Source organism: Siphateles boraxobius, unplaced genomic scaffold, assembly GCF_051911475.1.
Source record: "Siphateles boraxobius isolate OS27281-9 unplaced genomic scaffold, OSU_SipBor_1 33, whole genome shotgun sequence".
In the NCBI taxonomy this organism is placed as follows: Eukaryota; Metazoa; Chordata; class Actinopteri; order Cypriniformes; family Leuciscidae; genus Siphateles; species Siphateles boraxobius.
This window is the reverse complement of record NW_027508953.1, coordinates 5,151,777-5,169,004: the sequence shown is the minus strand read 5'-3', so window position 1 is coordinate 5,169,004 and position 17,228 is coordinate 5,151,777. Positions and strand designations below refer to the sequence as shown.

The following is a 17,228-nucleotide window of genomic DNA, read 5'->3' as shown; positions in this document are numbered from 1 at the left end:
TGGTTACGTTCATGAGACAGCTGATTAGTACTCTTGTCATTGACCGTAAAACAGTTACAGGAATCACCAACCCGTCGATCTTGGAAGGATTTTAAGTCGATCGCGAAGAGTTTTCAAAATCAGTAAAAAAAAGCCTATTGTGTGTAGTAAATGGTGTCTAGGGGATGCGAGGCGCGCGCGCTGTTACAATCACGTCATTTTTGCCGCGCGCACCTTTGGGCTCATGCGGACGCATCGAGTTTAAACAAGGCTTAACGCTTTAACCAGCTCAGCCACAGTAACAGCTCATATTTAGCCAGCTAAACTTTTACTACCCTGTTAGAAACAATATATAGTTGCATCGTTTCATGTGGTTCTTCTCCCTCGCTGTATTATGGGTTTGCTATGTGGGGGGAAATGTGCTGGTTACGTTTGTGAGACAATCAGCTGATTACTATTATTATATTATATATTAAGACCCTTGATCCTCACCTGACTATGGCTTTGTAATCTTTATTGTGGTTTATAGTGGACTGTGGTACAGAAACAGTGACAATGTTACACACTCTTGGCTTACTCTGCTGTCTCAGACGACGATATGTTTGTCCCATGTTAGACACCGTAGCTTCTTCGAAAGGGAGGGGTGAGCAGTGGGCTGAGCCCTCAGTGCAAATCGCAGCCGAACCGCTAGATGTCGCTAAAAATCACACACTGCACCTTTAAGTAAAATAATGGCAAATGTTTTTTTAACAAAAAAGCCTGTTGAATTGCACTACTTGAAAAAAATATGCATTGCATTAACCCTGCTTGCATTTAATGCATTGTATTTTTAGGGCTTGCAATTGTATGGGCTGAAATTCAACATGGTTGAATATTTAGGCTGTGAATATTTCAATTCAAAACATTTCAAACACATTTTCATTAATAAAAATTAAATAGTCCATATTCACCTTTCCTATTTCACTTCCAAAATATTCAAACTTTATAAAAAAATACAACCTATAATATTCAACAGGCAATTTACGGTCCATTTTATTTCCCTTTGCAAATTCGCTTCCACAAATTCACTGCAGGAAAAGCAGTAGATTACCGAGCATAATCTCCATCTGCTGTTAGTCGACCTCACCAGCAGGGGGTGCAAGTGCATGTTGTTGATGAAGACCAGAGCAACAGTAGAGCATGCCATTCATTCATAAAAACTAATTTACACCAATGTAAGTGTATTTGTGATTATTATGGCGGCTGTTTTATGTTAAATTCCGTGTCTTCACGTTTACTTTTCCTGTGAAGCCTACACCTTACTCTATCGTGAACAAGATTATAATCTTATTCCCCGATGCGGATGTACAGATCCAATGTTACATTTGAGGTAGACATATATTTCTCTTGGTTGTTTGGTTGCCTTAACTTTATATTGCGGCGATTGTGCTGCATGCAGTAGACTACTAGGGTTTCCCTCAATACTTCAGGATTCCCCTGCTGGACATATAAAATGCTTAATAGCTTAAAGGGTTAGTTCACCCAAAAATGAAAATTAAGTCATTAATTACTCACCCCCATGCTGTACCAACCCCGTAAGACCTTCGTTCATCTTCGGAACACAAATGAAGATATTTTTGATTAAATCTGAGAGGTGGATCACTGCTACATAGGCTGCCAGAGGGAATGAAACTTGACGGCCCAGAAAGTCGTTAAAGAACATGTTTAAATATTCCATGTGCCTACAGTGGCTCAACTATAAGTTTATCAAGCGGCGAGACTATTTTTTTCCCGAAAAAAAACATAATAACGACTTTATTCGACTATTCCTTTTCATTCCTTGTGGGCCTGAGACGAGAGTTCAAGAGATTTCCACGACGCATGCGCGAGAACTGAACAAGAAGTATTAGAAGAAGAACGTTCTCTTCTCAGTTCTCGCGCATGCGTCGTGGAAATCTCTTGAACTCTCGTCTCAGGCCCACAAGGAATGAAAAGGAATAGTCGAATAAAGTCGTTATTATGTTTTTTTTCGGGAAAAAAATAGTCTCGCCGCTTGATAAACTTATAGTTGAGCCACTGTAGGCACATGGAATATTTAAACATGTTCTTTAACGACTTTCTGGGCCGTCAAGTTTCATTCCCTCTGGCAGCCTATGTAGCAGTGATCCACCTCTCAGATTTAATCAAAAATATCTTCATTTGTGTTCCGAAGATGAACGAAGGTCTTACGGGGTTGGTACAGCATGGGGGTGAGTAATTAATGACTTAATTTTCATTTTTGGGTGAACTAACCCTTTAATGGACTAATACAGTGATATGAAAGACCAAACTCACAGGCAAGCAGATGGACTCAGAATATGAACTTATCGCGTAAAGTTTAATGCCGAGCGCTTCCCAGTGATACTGGCATTAAAGTTGGCTTGACATTCGCACGTTTAGGGACCGTCTCTAAAGTTACATACGACATTGGTATATACGTTTCTAACTTCAATAGCATTTGAAGAAAACAACTTACAGTCATAAAACCAAATGTAAAGTGTTCATGTAGGTGACAGGCATAATGCGCACCTTTTAGATTTTTGATATTTATTCAAATAAATTGAAGTTTGCTATTGAAGTTAGAAATGTGTACCAATGTTGTGTGCAACTTTAGAGACGGTCCCTAAATGTGTGAATGTCCAATGTCAAGCCAATTTTACATTTAGTCATTTACCAGACGCTTTTATCCAAAGTACAGTTAAACTAACAATATAGGACAACAATATGCAAGTGCTATGACCCTTCCCAGTTTAATCTAATGCAGTACATGTAGGCATACTTATACAGGTGAAACTCGAAAAATTAGAATATAGTGCAAAAGTTTGTGTATTTCAGTAATTCAAATTACAAGGTGAAACTAATATATTTAGTATATATAACTATATACATATGCATGATTATACTTTTTAGAGGGCCGACATTTCTGTATTTAAATCCTTTTTTTATTGATTTCATGTAATATTCTAATTTTCTGAGATTTTGAATTTGGAGTTTTCATAAGTTGTAAAGCCATAATCATTAAAATTATAACTTTTGCACGATATTCTAATTTTTCGAGTTTCACCTGTATATATATGTTTATATATATATATATATATATATATATATATATATATATATATATATATATATATATATATAGTGAGGAAAATAAGTATTTGAACACCCTGCTATTTCGCAAGTTCTCCCAATTGGAAATCATGGAGGGGTCTGAAATTGTCATCGTAGGTGCATGTCCACTGTGAGCGACATAATCTAAAAAAAAATCCAGAAATCACAATATATGATTTTTTAACTATTTATTTTTATGATACAGCTGCAAATAAGTATTTGAACACCTGTCTATCAGCTATAATTCTGACCCACAAAGACCTGTTAGTCTGCCTTTAAAATCTGCCTTTATGATACAGCTGCAAATACTTATTTGCAGCTGTATCATACAAATAAATAGTTAAAAAATCATACATTGTGATTTCTGGATTTTTTTTTTTTGAAAAAAACTCTCACAGTGGACATGCACCTACGATGACAATTTCAGACCATTTCTAAGTGGGAGAACTTGCAAAATAGCAGGGTGCTCAAATACTTATTTTCCTCACTGTATATATATATGTATATATATATATATATATATATATATATAGAGAGAGAGAGAGAGAGAGAGAGAGAGAGAGAGAGAGAGAGAGAGAGAGAGAGAGAGAGAGAGAGAGTTTGGTCTTTTATATCACTGTATTAGTCCATTAAAGTAGTTTGCCCTGTCAGATGCTCGGACAGATACTGTTACTGACTGACAGATAAATTCTTGTGCTGTTTAATGTGTTTGAGATGTGGTGCTTTCCTCAGTGCTTAACTTACATTTCACAGGTATATTGTCCATCTGAAAATGTTAGAAAGTCAAACAAATATGTTCATTTCACTGTCAGAAGAGGACGCGCTTCTGCAAGTGAATCTCCGCTAAAATTCAAGCTTCCGCGAACGAGCGCCGCCGCGCACATGCGCTTCAAACAGATGGAGCACTATAGAAAAGTAGCGCAATAATTCTGACTAAAATATACATATTGCTAAAATATTTGTTGTTGGAGACAATAAATGTGCCATATGTGGAATTTTAAACCTACAAGTATGTTTTTTTATGAAAGTGATCATTATAATGGGGTAATCAAATGAAGCCTAATATAATTAGTTTGTAATTTTGTTTTTGTTTTTATTTTGATTTTTAGTTTAGCCTTTAGTCATTTTAAAAACAACAGTATTATTTTTGTTTTTAGATTGTAATGTTACAATGTTAGAATGTAATGTGATTTTAACCACCTTTTTGCACATAATATATTGCATAGCTTACATTACATTCCCTATATTTGTTTCCATATCCTTCAATATCAACATTAGGGCTGGGGCGGTATGGATTTTTTCTAACCGCGGGTGAAAAGCAAGATTTTCCCGCGGTATGGCGGTAAACCGCTTTAAATCCATTTAACCAAAATATGATTTTTTGGCCATATCGCCCCGCCCTAATTCCTAGTGTCATGGAAAACACAGTACACCTGGGTGGAGAAAGGCGATGAGGGCATGTACTGTTTCTTTTGCCGGAAATTTTCAACAAAAGCCGACCGAGCCGTTATGCAAAATGCATAATTCGTGTTCGCTTCAGTCTTGTTATAGAATCAGTTCATTTTTTCTTCATTGACAGTTTTTTTAGGTCATAAATGTTAAACGAATGACAAAAATAATCAGGCAAATGAATATACTTTTTTCTAATTTCGCCATTTTGAAGTGAAAATAGGCCTATGTAACGGTACTCATCACTCACGTAATGTCATAATTAGTTTACTTTCATTGTGAGGGGACAAGAAAAATTAATCCTAATGTATACAATAAACAGTTTAATTGAAAAGTGCTTTTCCTTATTTTTTTCAGGGCCAGTAAAAATATAGAAGGGGCCAGCAAAACTCTGATCTACTGGCCCTGAGGGCCAGTGGGGATTTTTTTTTATGTTGAGCCCTGATTGAGGGAAACCGATTATAATCCCGTTCATGGTAGAGAAAGCTGATAACATGTAAGGCTACACAGGGAAAGTAATAATGAAGTTATGGAATGAAACATAAACACAGCATTTGTGTCTTTATCATCTTTTCCGCATATATACTGACCCAGATAATCATCACAAAAACTTAATGCATGCTCAATTGCTGTAAATTAGTTTTTATGTATGAATGGCTTGCTCTAACTGTTGCTCTGGTCTTCATCAACAACACACGCTTTTGCACCTCATGCTGGTGAGGTCGACTAACAGCAGATGGAGATTATGCTCGGTAATCTACTGCTTTTCCTGCAGTTCCTCAACGTTGAATTTACTACTGAATTTGTGGAAGCGAATATGCAAAGGGAAATAACATGGACCGAAAATTGCCTGTTGAATATTATAGGTTGTATTTTTAAAAAGTTAGAATATTTTGAAAGTGGAATATGAAAGGTGAATATGGATTATTGAATTTTTTATAATGAAAATGACAAATGTCTTTGAAATGTTATGAATTGAAATATTCACAGCTTAAATATTCAACCATGCTGAATTTCAGCCCATAAAAATGCAAGCCCTAAAAATACAATCCATTAAAATGCAAGCAGGGTTAATGCAATGCCTATTTTTTTCAAGTAGTGCAATTCAACAGGCTTTTTTGTTTCAAAAACATTTGCCATTATTTTACTTTCATAAAATCAAACATGTCTGACATCCACCGACTGGATGGACAGTCTGTGATCACGATTTTCTGTGAAATCTGTCAGCTCAAATCTGCAGACTGGTTCTGACTTTCGGCAACTAGCATCAACTTTTCCAGACTGTAAATCTGGGCAAAAGTCAAGAAATGTATTCTATCCTTAAGATAGTGTCCTAAATTAAATGTAACCTTATAAGAGATTGATCTAGAATACTCTACATTAGTAACACATGGAATCCACACAGGAGACTTGGGTCAGTTGATTCAGTTAGGTTGTTTTCTGTTCTGATTTTAGCACGCTTTGCAAAAGTGAAAAATACAATTTTTAAATCATAAAGATAAATTAATTAGGATCTCTAACAAAGTTCTCAAGCTCATTTATTTTCCTTACAGAAAAGTAATGATGTTATCTTTCATTTTAAGTACATAAAATACTAAATCTACCTGATGGATTCAAATCTTTTTTACTGATGGACATAGGCAAAAGTAATTACCAACATCTTTGTCTATACACACACGTATTTAAAGGTCTAAATTAACTCTTCTCCTTCTGTCGCATACTAAACATGCTAAACTGAAACCATAAGCTTATTTTAAATGGATTTGTATGGATATTAGTGTTTGACTGATAAACACACCATCAATACTGAAAATAATAAAAGAAACAAACAGACCTTGACATTTCCTTCTGTCAACAACATTGCTGCATTATTTATCGGTGTAGGTTAGTTGGAGTTCGAGATTTAGAGCAAAAGAATGATTGAAGCATTCACATTATTTTGGGCTAACAGTAAATTATTCTGTGCAGACAATCAACAGAATAAAGGAATGCTACCTGTACTTACATCTATAAGTGATTATTCACTAAATTACTCACTAGTTAACCATTTACATGCTTTCATATTTTATAAAAATATTTCACTAGACAGTAATACAACCAAAACTGAATTTGATCATGTTGGCTTTGTCTGTTGTTTTGTTACCAACTTACCCGCTGACTGGTTAAACCATTCCCTTACGACCTCGATGTTGTTTTTGAAGACCTGATGTTCGTCAATGTTGATCTGAGTCTCACTGTCCCAGTAATCTGCTCCCTCGTTCAGTCTGATCCACTCTGTCTTCGGCACAGCTTTCTTTTCATTGCTATCAAAGTACATAAACTGCACTCCATCCACCAGACCAACAGTAGTGAACTCTGGGAAGCCAGTGACTCCAGACACACCAGTGTAGACGTATTTCAGAGAGTGTGTTCCTGCGGACGGAGACACAAACAGGGAGACTGGAATTTTAGTAATCGTCTCAAATTATACATCCTTCCATACAGCTTGTTCAAAATTAACACAAGTCAGAATTAGATGAATACTGAGATTGATCATTAGCCTTTATAAAAAAATAATAATAATTCCATAATAAACAATTATCTACATTGCAATATTTAATTTGATTCCCCTTCATATGTAATTATGTTCATATTCAAAGTTTGGTAACACTTTATTTTAGTATACATGTTACATGTAGTTAACTATAGTAATTACTATACATTTTGCATAATTACTTGTAACTAACACTAAACCACACCATAAACCTATAGTAATTACATTTACTTAATTATTAGGCAACACTTTATTTTACAGTGTCCTTGTTACATATGTTACATTTAATTACCATAGTAATAACAGTAAATTATGCATAATTACATGCAATTAACCCTCAACCAAATCCTAATCCTACCCTAACTCTATAGTACGTACATGTAGTTAATTAATATTACAATGTACTTAAATATTTAATTACACTGTAACAATGACACCTTAAAATAAAGTGTAACTAATTATTAATAATCAGTACTTAAATGTAAAATTACACTGTAACTCAGACACTAAAATAAAACGTAACCCAACGTTTTCTGAGTTACCACATTTAATGAGACCTTGTCAGTTATTATACTAAAAATATAGCAAGATGTGCTTTCAATTAGAAAAATATTGACTCAGAAACAGCTTTATTGGCCAAGGATCTCTGAGTCCAATATATAACACAAGAATACAGATAACAAGACATGCATCTAGATACAGTAAACAGTGGATGAGTTATATACAGACAAACAAATTTCAAAATATCACTGCAAGCAAAGATGAATGTAAAAAAGATGTATTATTTGAAAGTAAAATGTAAAATAATGATTTTTAATATTCAATTATTCTATTTCACAAAAAGATTATTATTATTATTATTATTATTATTGGCCGGAAGGAAGGGTTATTCGTGGCTTTATATTGACATGCCAGAAATGAAACCGAAACATATGTTATAGCAAATAGCATATGTTATGCCAGCTATATGCTATTTTCCTTTAATTCCTTTCCTTTAATTTACACGAATACTCCACAATTCAATTAAATGTCAAACAAAATTCAAAGTTAATAGCCTACTTTTGAAAATCATTCAAATATGCAACATGCGGAAATACCAATTTTTGGAAAGCGTCAAAACCACGAAACTTTGACTCAACAAGGGCTGTTCATTCATGGAGGTATTTTTAGTGTTATAGAATAATTCGCCAAACTTCAATCTGACAAATAAATGCAGTTTCTACGGTCATATTAAAATAATTGACTCACCAGCATAGGCAAGCTGAACTCCGAGGAGCAAAAGCACAACAGATCGCATCCTTGCTGACGCCTGAGAAACAGTTTTCTTCAGTAATAATCGTTCTAGAAAAATTACTTATAATATTTGTTCTAGACGTCTCAGTCAGTTGTCTCCTGTAAAATGGCGAAATGTGTCTGAGGACTCTGAGCGAACTTCTCTGAAATTGCAGCCAATAGATATTCCATATTCCTACAAGTTACTACGAGATACTTCCTCAACTGGGTTGAACACGGATGTGAAAGCAAATATTAAAGTAACACCAGGTAACTTTTGCTCTCGGGGTCCCCCTACAGTTGGGAAACAGTATTGTCCTCTACTACCGTCGTAAACTCTGTCATCGTGCATTTGTTGACAACCATGATAGCCCTGAACACTGTAGGAGGAGGTCACATGCAGGTGTTCTGCTTGCGTCGCGTGTGAAATGTCTTCATCCCAGGTACAGTGGCATATATATTTCAGCATGTCATATGAATATAATTTCATGGGTTTTATTTTTTTTCTAACGACAAATGATCGCGATGATCACGTTTACAAGCCAGTGTCATTATAGTAGCCTAGTCTATTGGTTACCGTTTTACTGAATCTATATGATACTTCAATGCAATGTTTGAGTGGTAGATAATAACCATATATCCTCAATATTATAATATCAAGCTACCATAAATAAATCTGCAAATTTTACAAATCGATTTGCATTATAGCTTGAGGCAAGACAAATAATCATTACCTGATTCATGAAGATAAACGGAGGATAAGATAGCTTCCGTAACATAGTCAGGCAGACAAAAAAACACCCCAGACTACGGGGTGTCATTGGTTGTTGCGTTAAATGTTACCCGGATACAATAGTGCTATTTTCTGATTGGCTAACAACACCAGACGAACAACACCAGAGGAGACGCGCTTGAATTCCTGCCGGTTTCACAGTGAGAGCGGCGCGGCCAGAGTTTTGGGCGCTAAGGCATATTAAATATATTACAAATAGTTTTTCAGCGTGAGAAATACAATGTGGCGGGAGAGCGTGACAAAAGACCTAAATGAGTGACTGTCACGCTCAATGCGTGACACTTGACAGCCCTGCGATTTTAAGGAAGTGGTGGTGGAAGTGACGTATATGCCGTAAAGCAGTTTTGTAGTTCTCTTTGTTTGCCGGTTACTACCCGAAACCCGAAGTTTAAAAGTACGATTAAAAACGCTACAGACCCCGTCAGGCTATTGCAGACGTGTCATTCAACCTATTTTAAGTCGATGTACCATCACAAGAGACTTGGAAATATATTATGAAGGTTGAAAAGTTACCTGGTGTTACCTGTTACCTGGTGTTAAGTGAATATGTAGCTATAATAGGGCTCAGCTTTTCCTCCACAAATGACATGCAGCATAGCATAAAGTGGAGATGCTAAATTGTCCTTATATGAATGAAAGAGAGAATGTGTCTGTGTCACACTGTGTGTAAGCCCTGATGGTCTGGCCATCTGTATTGTAGCCTAAACTCCAAAGATAAACAACCCCGCACTTATTTTATTAATTTTGACGGCTAAATTTCACATTCATAACTGCACATTTTCTCTGGGGAAAAAAACATGTTTTATTGCATTTAAAAACGAAGTGAAGCAAATTACGTCGGCGCAAAAAATACGTCGACGCAAAATATGCGCGTTGATTCGTCAGACCCAAAACAAAGATGGCTGGAGAGTAGTAGCAATACGAGTGGCTCCTCAGACTATCAGAAGTGCAAGGCGGCACAAACTCGTTCCTCTCAAGTACACACACAACCCACAGAAAAATGTGCATCAGTATCGAGTTCTCTTTCAGGCTTGAATGAACCATGACACACAAATTATGCCAAACTGTCCGTTTTGTCGTGTGTCCTCATAAGAGCAGTCTTAAATGAGTAAAATAAAGTATTTTATTTTAAAGAGTAAATGACTCACTCAGACCCGGCGCCAGGATGATTATTATACCAGCAGCCTAATAATCATGAATGCACTCTGCTATTTTTTAACACATCTCCGGCGAACGGCTTCTTCGCGCAAAAGGAAAAAATGTCACGAAGCGCAGTGAAATGCAGCGACCTATGTGGCATTTCCTGAATTGATCGAGGTTGTTCCTTAACTTCATTTTATATGTGCAATTCACATGAGCTCTAAGCGCATGCGAGACTGCTGAAAAATACATAGAGGATACTGACAACGCGCTGACAGACAGGACCAAGACGGTAACATTTAATAAAGTCTCAACTTTCAAATTTGGTCAGTCAAAGAAAAATAAACCATAAATAGGCCTACTATTTTGTGGCTCTATTTATTTTACTTAAAAGTAATACAAATAAAATATATATTTATTTTATAATAGGAGTTTCCAAGGGGCCAATTGGTTTTAATTGAATCTTTCAGGTATCCTGGTCTGCCCCGCATATCCAGTACAGCAAGACGCGACCAGACACCTTGGTGGTTAAAGACCAAATGCAGTGAACATTTACATGGCGAAGAAGGAAGATAAGAGATGGGATGACTGTGGAGGATATACTTAAGAAATACCCTTCTTAAAAACACCCTCAGGGATCAGTGAAAACACTGATTTTATATCAGTTCTCAGCTTAAAATAAATGTTGATGTAAGCAAAAAGTATTGTAGTGTTACAAATTTATTAAATGTTTTATTTAGGTTCAACAGTATTTTAACTGAGAAAGTTCACACAAGTGTTTACCATCTTGAGGCATAGATGAGGACATTTTTGTTACTTCTATCTTATTAGTGTCACAGTTCGAACAGAGGACCCAAAAGCAGAGGTAATGCAAATAACAGAGTTTATTTCTTTGTAACTGGAAATAAGGAGACTGCCGTCAATGGACGCAGATCTGACAAAAACGAAAACAATAATGCTGTCCTAGTAAATAGTTGGTTCAGCGCCGGCAAGGAGGCGAGCAGCAACTGAGAACTCCTCCCGTGTCCAATGTATGAAACTCACGGATGGCAGGCAAGCTGGTGATCCTCAGACAGCAGATGAACTGGGTAGAGAACAATGGTGAATCTCCAAACAACTCTCACACACCTCGACAGGACAGGACAGGACAGAACAAGACAGGACAGGACAGGATGCAGAAACTCGTGAGAGAATATATTGGTAGGTATGTAAACGAAGAGACAAAGCGAAAGCTCAACGTATAACAATAAACTGACAAGGAAGCAGAGAAAACAGTGACTAGAAGTAGTTGAGTAAATTAGAGAGGAAGTGAGCACAGGTGAGACAGGATCAGTGTAAGTGTTAATTGCTATGGGAAACAGCTGCGAGAAGAGAGATAGGGGAAAACCATGAATGGGAGCAACTAAGTGTGTGCGCAGCGCGAAGGCTGATATAATGATGAACAGCTGGGCGTGTGTGCGTGTGTAACACTACGGAAATAGAGAGGAAAGAAGCTGATTCATGACAGTACCCCTCCTTCAACGAGCGCCCCCAGGCGCTCTCAAAGGTGAAGCCTGGTGAGTGCGGTGGAAGTCCTCGATGAGCGAGCGGTCCAGAACGTCCCAGGAGGGGATCCAGCTTCTCTCCTCAGGACCATATCCCTCCCAAACGACCAGATATTGAAAACCACGACCTTGAGGGCGAACATCAAGGAGCCTGCGAACGGTATAAATAGGAGAACCCTCGACAAGAGCAGGAGGAGGAACAGGACGGGCAGGTATCCAAATAACGGGTTTGATGCACGACGCATGAAACACTGGATGGATGCGACGGAGCTTATGAGGAAGCTTTAGCCTGACAGTAACAGGGTTAAGAACCTTAGTAATGGAAAAAGGTCCAACAAACCGAGGCGAGAGCTTACGAGAGCTGGACTGTAGAGGTAGGTTAAGAGTGGACAGCCAGACTTGCTGTCCACAAACGTACCTGGGAGCTCTTACACAACGGCGGTTAGCGGCTAAGCGGGTACGTGTTTTAGTACGACAAAGAGCAGTTCTCACTCTCCTCCAGGTGCGACGGCACCTCTGAATAAACGCCTCAACAGACGGAACAGAAACATCAAGTTCCTGTGAGGGAAAAAGCGGAGGTTGGTAGCCGAGGCAACAATTAAACGGGGAAAGACCAGTGGCGGATGACGGAATAGAATTGTGTGCATACTCCGCCCATGGCAACTGATCGCACCAGGACGAAGGGTTTTGGAACGCAAGGCTGCGGAGCATTCTACCCAAAATCTGATTAGATCGTTCAGCCTGCCTGTCAGTCTGAGGATGGAATCCTGACGACAAACTGGCAGTGGCTCCAATCTGTCGACAGAACTCCCTCCAAAACTGAGAGGCAAACTGTGGCCCCCTATCTGAAACAACATCAGTAGGAAGGCCATGAAGCTTGAAGACATGATTAACCACCGACTGGGCCGTTTCCTTGGCGGAAGGTAATTTGGGAAGTGGAACGAAGTGAACGGCTTTAGTAAATTGATCCCATACCGTCAACAACGGTGTTCCCCATGGATGGAGGAAGACCCGTAACAAAGTCTAAGGCTATGTGTGAACATGGGCGAAAGGGGTCGGAGTAACCCGGCAGGAGGCGAGTTACCCGACTTAGTTTGGGCGCAGATAGGACACGAAGACACGAAACGGCGGATATCACGTTCTCTAGAAGGCCACCAAAACCTTTGACGAATGACGGCCAGAGTACCCCTGACACCAGGGTGAACGGCTATTCTGGAGGAATGACCCCAACGAAGAACCGCTGGACGAACGGATACAGGAACGAATAGTAAATGTTTTGGACACTGTCGAGGAGTGACAGCACGGTTCAGGGCCTGTTTAACCACCCGTTCGACCCCCCAAACAGTAACCCCAACCATACTCCTAGGGGGAAGGATGTTCTCCTTGGTTGAGGCGTTCTCTGAGGAGTCGAAAAGGCGGGACAGGGCATCAGGCTTTAAGTTCTTAGAGCCGGGTCTATAAGAAATAGTGAAATCGAAACGGCAGAAAAAAAGAGCCCAACGAGTCTGACGAGCATTAAGTCTCTTAGCGGACCGAATGTACTCAAGATTTCGATGATCAGTCCAGACTATGAACGGAAGCGCCGCTCCCTCCAACCGATGTCGCCACTCTCCCAACGCCAACCGAATGGCCAACAACTCATGATTACCCGCGTCGTAGTTGCGCTCAGTAGACGAGAGACGATGCGGAAAGAACGCGCACGGGTGAACCTTATTGTCCAGAGGCGAGCGCTGCGAAAGCACCGCGCCTACCCCCACGTCAGAAGCGTCGATCTCGACGATGAACTGTCTCTCGACCTCAGGTTTAATAAGGATGGGGGCGGTGGTAAATAGGGTCTTCAAGAGGTCAAATGCAGCCTGGGTCGCCTCGGTCCAAGCAAAACGGGACTTGACCGAGGTGAGCGCAGTAAGAGGAGCGGCAACCTGACCAAATTTCCGAATAAACCGTCGGTAAAAATTAGCGAAGCCTAAGAAGCGTTGGAGAGCGATACGGGAATCGGGCACGGGCCAATCAGTGACGGCTCGGACTTTAGAAGAATCCATACTTATTCCATCGGCGGAAACGACAGACCCCAGAAAAGTAACGGACCGAGAATGGAAAGTGCATTTCTCGGCCTTAACAAAGAGGCGGTTCTCTAAGAGACGCTGCAGGACACGACGAACATGCATGACGTGCACCTGGAGAGAGGGTGAGAAGATGAGTATGTTGTCAATGTAAACAAACACGAAGATGTTAAGCATATCTCTCAGAACATCATTAACCAGAGCCTGAAAAACGGCTGGGGCGTTGACCAACCCGAACGGAAGGACTCGATATTCAAAGTGCCCGAGGGGCAGTGTTAAACGCGGTCTTCCATTCATCTCCCTCTTTAATACGTACTAAATGGTACGCATTACGCAGATCTAGTTTTGTGAAAACCTTCGCCCCCTGCAAGATCTCGAAAGCAGAAGACATGAGGGGCAAGGGGTACCGGTTCTTTACTGTGATGTCATTCAACCCCCGATAATCAATGCAGGGGCGTAAGGACCCGTCCTTTTTCTTCACAAAAAAAAATCCAGCGCCAGCAGGAGAGGAGGAAGAAACGATGGTACCAGCCGCTATAGACTCGGAAAGATACTTCTCTAATGCCATACGCTCGGGGGCTGATAAAGAGTACAATCGTCCGCGAGGAGGAGTGGTACCAGTAAGGAGATCGATAGAGCAATCATAAGGTCGATGGGGAGGGAGAGAAGTGGCCCGGGAGCGACTGAACACCGCCCGCAGATCGAGGTACTCCCCCGGCACTCCAGACACATCCCCAGCCTCCTCCTGAAACACAGAAACAGAAGAAACAGGAGAAACAGCAGACACTAAACACTCAACATGACAAGACAAGCTCCAAGAAAGAACAGAACTGTTAGTCCAATTAATATGGGGATTGTGTTTAGCTAGCCAAGGATGGCCTAAAACTATGGGTGTAAAAGGAGAATGAAAAATAAAAAAAGAAATTTTCTCTTGATGGTTTCCTGATATGGTGAGACTCACCGGCTGAGTGATACGACGAACCTTAGAAATGATGCTACTGTCCAGAGCGAGCACAGGGGTAGAGTCTTTAAGGTCAGAAAAATGAATACCCTGTCTTTGGGCCCACTCCTCGTCGATTAAACTAGCCTCAGCACCAGAGTCTATAAGGGCCAAACAAGATGCCGAAAAGGATGACCAGCGGAGAGTGACCAGAAAGGTGGTGCGTGTCCCGGTCTTGGATGTGGGGAAGAAAGTAGTTGCGCTCGCCAGTACTCCCCTGATTACTGACGAGCTCTGGCTTTTACTGAGCAGGACGACACAAAGTGACTACCCGAGCCACAGTAGAGGCAGAGACGATTAAGTGTCCTTCGTTGACGTTCAGCTGTTGAAATGCGGATTCCTCCCAACGGCATAGGCTCAGTATCTGACTCACCGCGAGTAGCAATGGAAAGAGTAGGCGGGGTTATAGGTCGTTCAGACCTCGAGCTCCGAGCGTGGCGACGCATCTAGAAGCGCTTGTCTAGGCGAATAGCCAACTCCACCAGCTGGTCAAACTGATCAGGAATCTCACGGGCATAAATCTCGTCTTTAAGGCTGGGGTTAAGTCCTTCTAGAAAGTGAGCAACAAGAGCTGGTTCATTCCAGCCAGACGAGGTGGCCAGGGTGCGAAACTCTATGGCATAGTCTGCAGCAGAACGACCTCCCTGTAGCAACACAGCGAGCACACAAGAAGCCTCTTGTCCATGTACAGAGCAATCAAACACCTTGATCATCTCCCGTTTGAACAGCTCAAAATCCTCAGTGAGATCCGAAGCCATTTCCCAGACGGCAGTCCCCCACTCACGTGCTCTTCCTGTGAGGAGCGAGATCACGTAGGCGATGCGCGCACGCTCCCGTGCATAGGTGGTTGACTGTAGGGAAAACACCACCTCACATTGAGTGAGAAAAGAGCGGCAAGCAGTGGGCTCACCGGCATAGCATGGAGGGTTGTTGATCCTGGGCTCAACTGGGATGTCACGGGAAACAGGTGCCTCAAGATGATGGCGATGAAGACGCATAGATAATTCGGTAACCTGAGCATCCAAACCCTCCACGGCACGACGGGTCCCGGAGATCCCCTCGTCGTGTCTCCCCATCATAGCTCCCTGGGCCTCGATAGCCACACTAAAAGGTGCCTCCTCCGCTAGGTCCATCTTGGTCAGTTTATTCTGTCACAGTTCGAACAGAGGACCCAAAAGCAGAGGTAATGCAAATAACAGAGTTTATTTCTTTGTAACTGGAAATAAGGAGACTGCCGTCAATGGACGCAGATCTGACAAAAACGAAAACAATAATGCTGTCCTAGTAAATAGTTGGTTCAGCGCCGGCAAGGAGGCGAGCAGCAACTGAGAACTCCTCCCGTGTCCAATGTATGAAACTCACGGATGGCAGGCAAGCTGGTGATCCTCAGACAGCAGATGAACTGGGTAGAGAACAATGGCGAATCTCCAAACAACTCTCACACACCTCAACAGGACAGGACAGGACAGGATGCAGAAACTCGTGAGAGAATATATTGGTAGGTATGTAAACGAAGAGACAAAGCGAAAGCTCAACGTATAACAATAAACTGACAAGGAAGCAGAGAAAACAGTGACTAGAAGTAGTCGAGTAAATTAGAGAGGAAGCGAGCACAGGTGAGACAGGATCAGTGTAAGTGTTAATTGCTATGGGAAACAGCTGCGAGAAGAGAGATAGGGGAAAACCATGAATGGGAGCAACTAAGTGTGTGCGCAGCGCGAAGGCTGAGATAATGATGAACAGCTGGGCGTGTGTACGTGTGTAGCACTACGGAAATAGAGAGGAAAGAAGCTGATTCATGACAATTAGGTCTGAGGAATCTCCGGGGACGGGCTGACTTCTGTCTTTTATTTACCTGCTTAGCATTCAGAGGCTCTGAGTTACACTGTCATACTAATGTTATTAGGTTTGAGGAATCTCCGGGGACGGGCTGACTTCTGTCTTTTATTTACCTGCTTTGTTTCAGAGGCTCTGAGTTACACTGTCATAATGAGGTTATCAGGTTTGATGAATTTCCAGGAGCGGGCTGACTTCTGTCTTTTATTTACATGCTTTGTTTCAGAGGCTCTGAGTTACACTGTCATGCTGATGTTTCAGAGTGTCTCCACCTCTATGTAAATCCCTCCCCCTTGAAAGATATAAACACTGTGTTTGAGCTATTGAGTTTAGACTTGGATGACTACAGCATCGCAACAGCAAATTCCTCAATAAAGAGTAACTTCTGCTTTGAAACATATCCCAACGTCTCCTTGTCTCTGAAGAAAAAGTTTCCAACAGTTTTGGCGCTGTGACCTGGATAGAGCTACTCACCTGAATCCAGATTGAA

At 40.7% G+C, this 17,228-nt stretch overlaps 1 protein-coding gene across 5 annotated transcripts in view; it reads right to left on the bottom strand.

Annotated features, from left to right (window-relative positions):
- LOC143701633 (BOLA class I histocompatibility antigen, alpha chain BL3-7-like) overlaps positions 1–8,612 on the bottom strand; it is a 115,203-nt gene extending 106,591 nt beyond the window's left edge. The window contains exons 1-2 of one of the 5 annotated variants that reach the window (XM_077195079.1): positions 8,339–8,612; positions 6,709–6,969 (exon numbers count right to left, since the gene is read on the bottom strand). In XM_077195079.1, the coding sequence (XP_077051194.1) occupies positions 6,709–6,969; positions 8,339–8,387 (310 nt within the window). In that variant the 5' untranslated portion in view covers positions 8,388–8,612. The remainder of the gene's footprint in view (positions 1–6,708; positions 6,970–8,338) is intronic. The other 4 variants (XM_077195080.1, XM_077195083.1, XM_077195085.1 and 1 more) reach the window with 4 other exon arrangements.
- Positions 8,613–17,228: the final 8,616 nt, after the last annotated feature.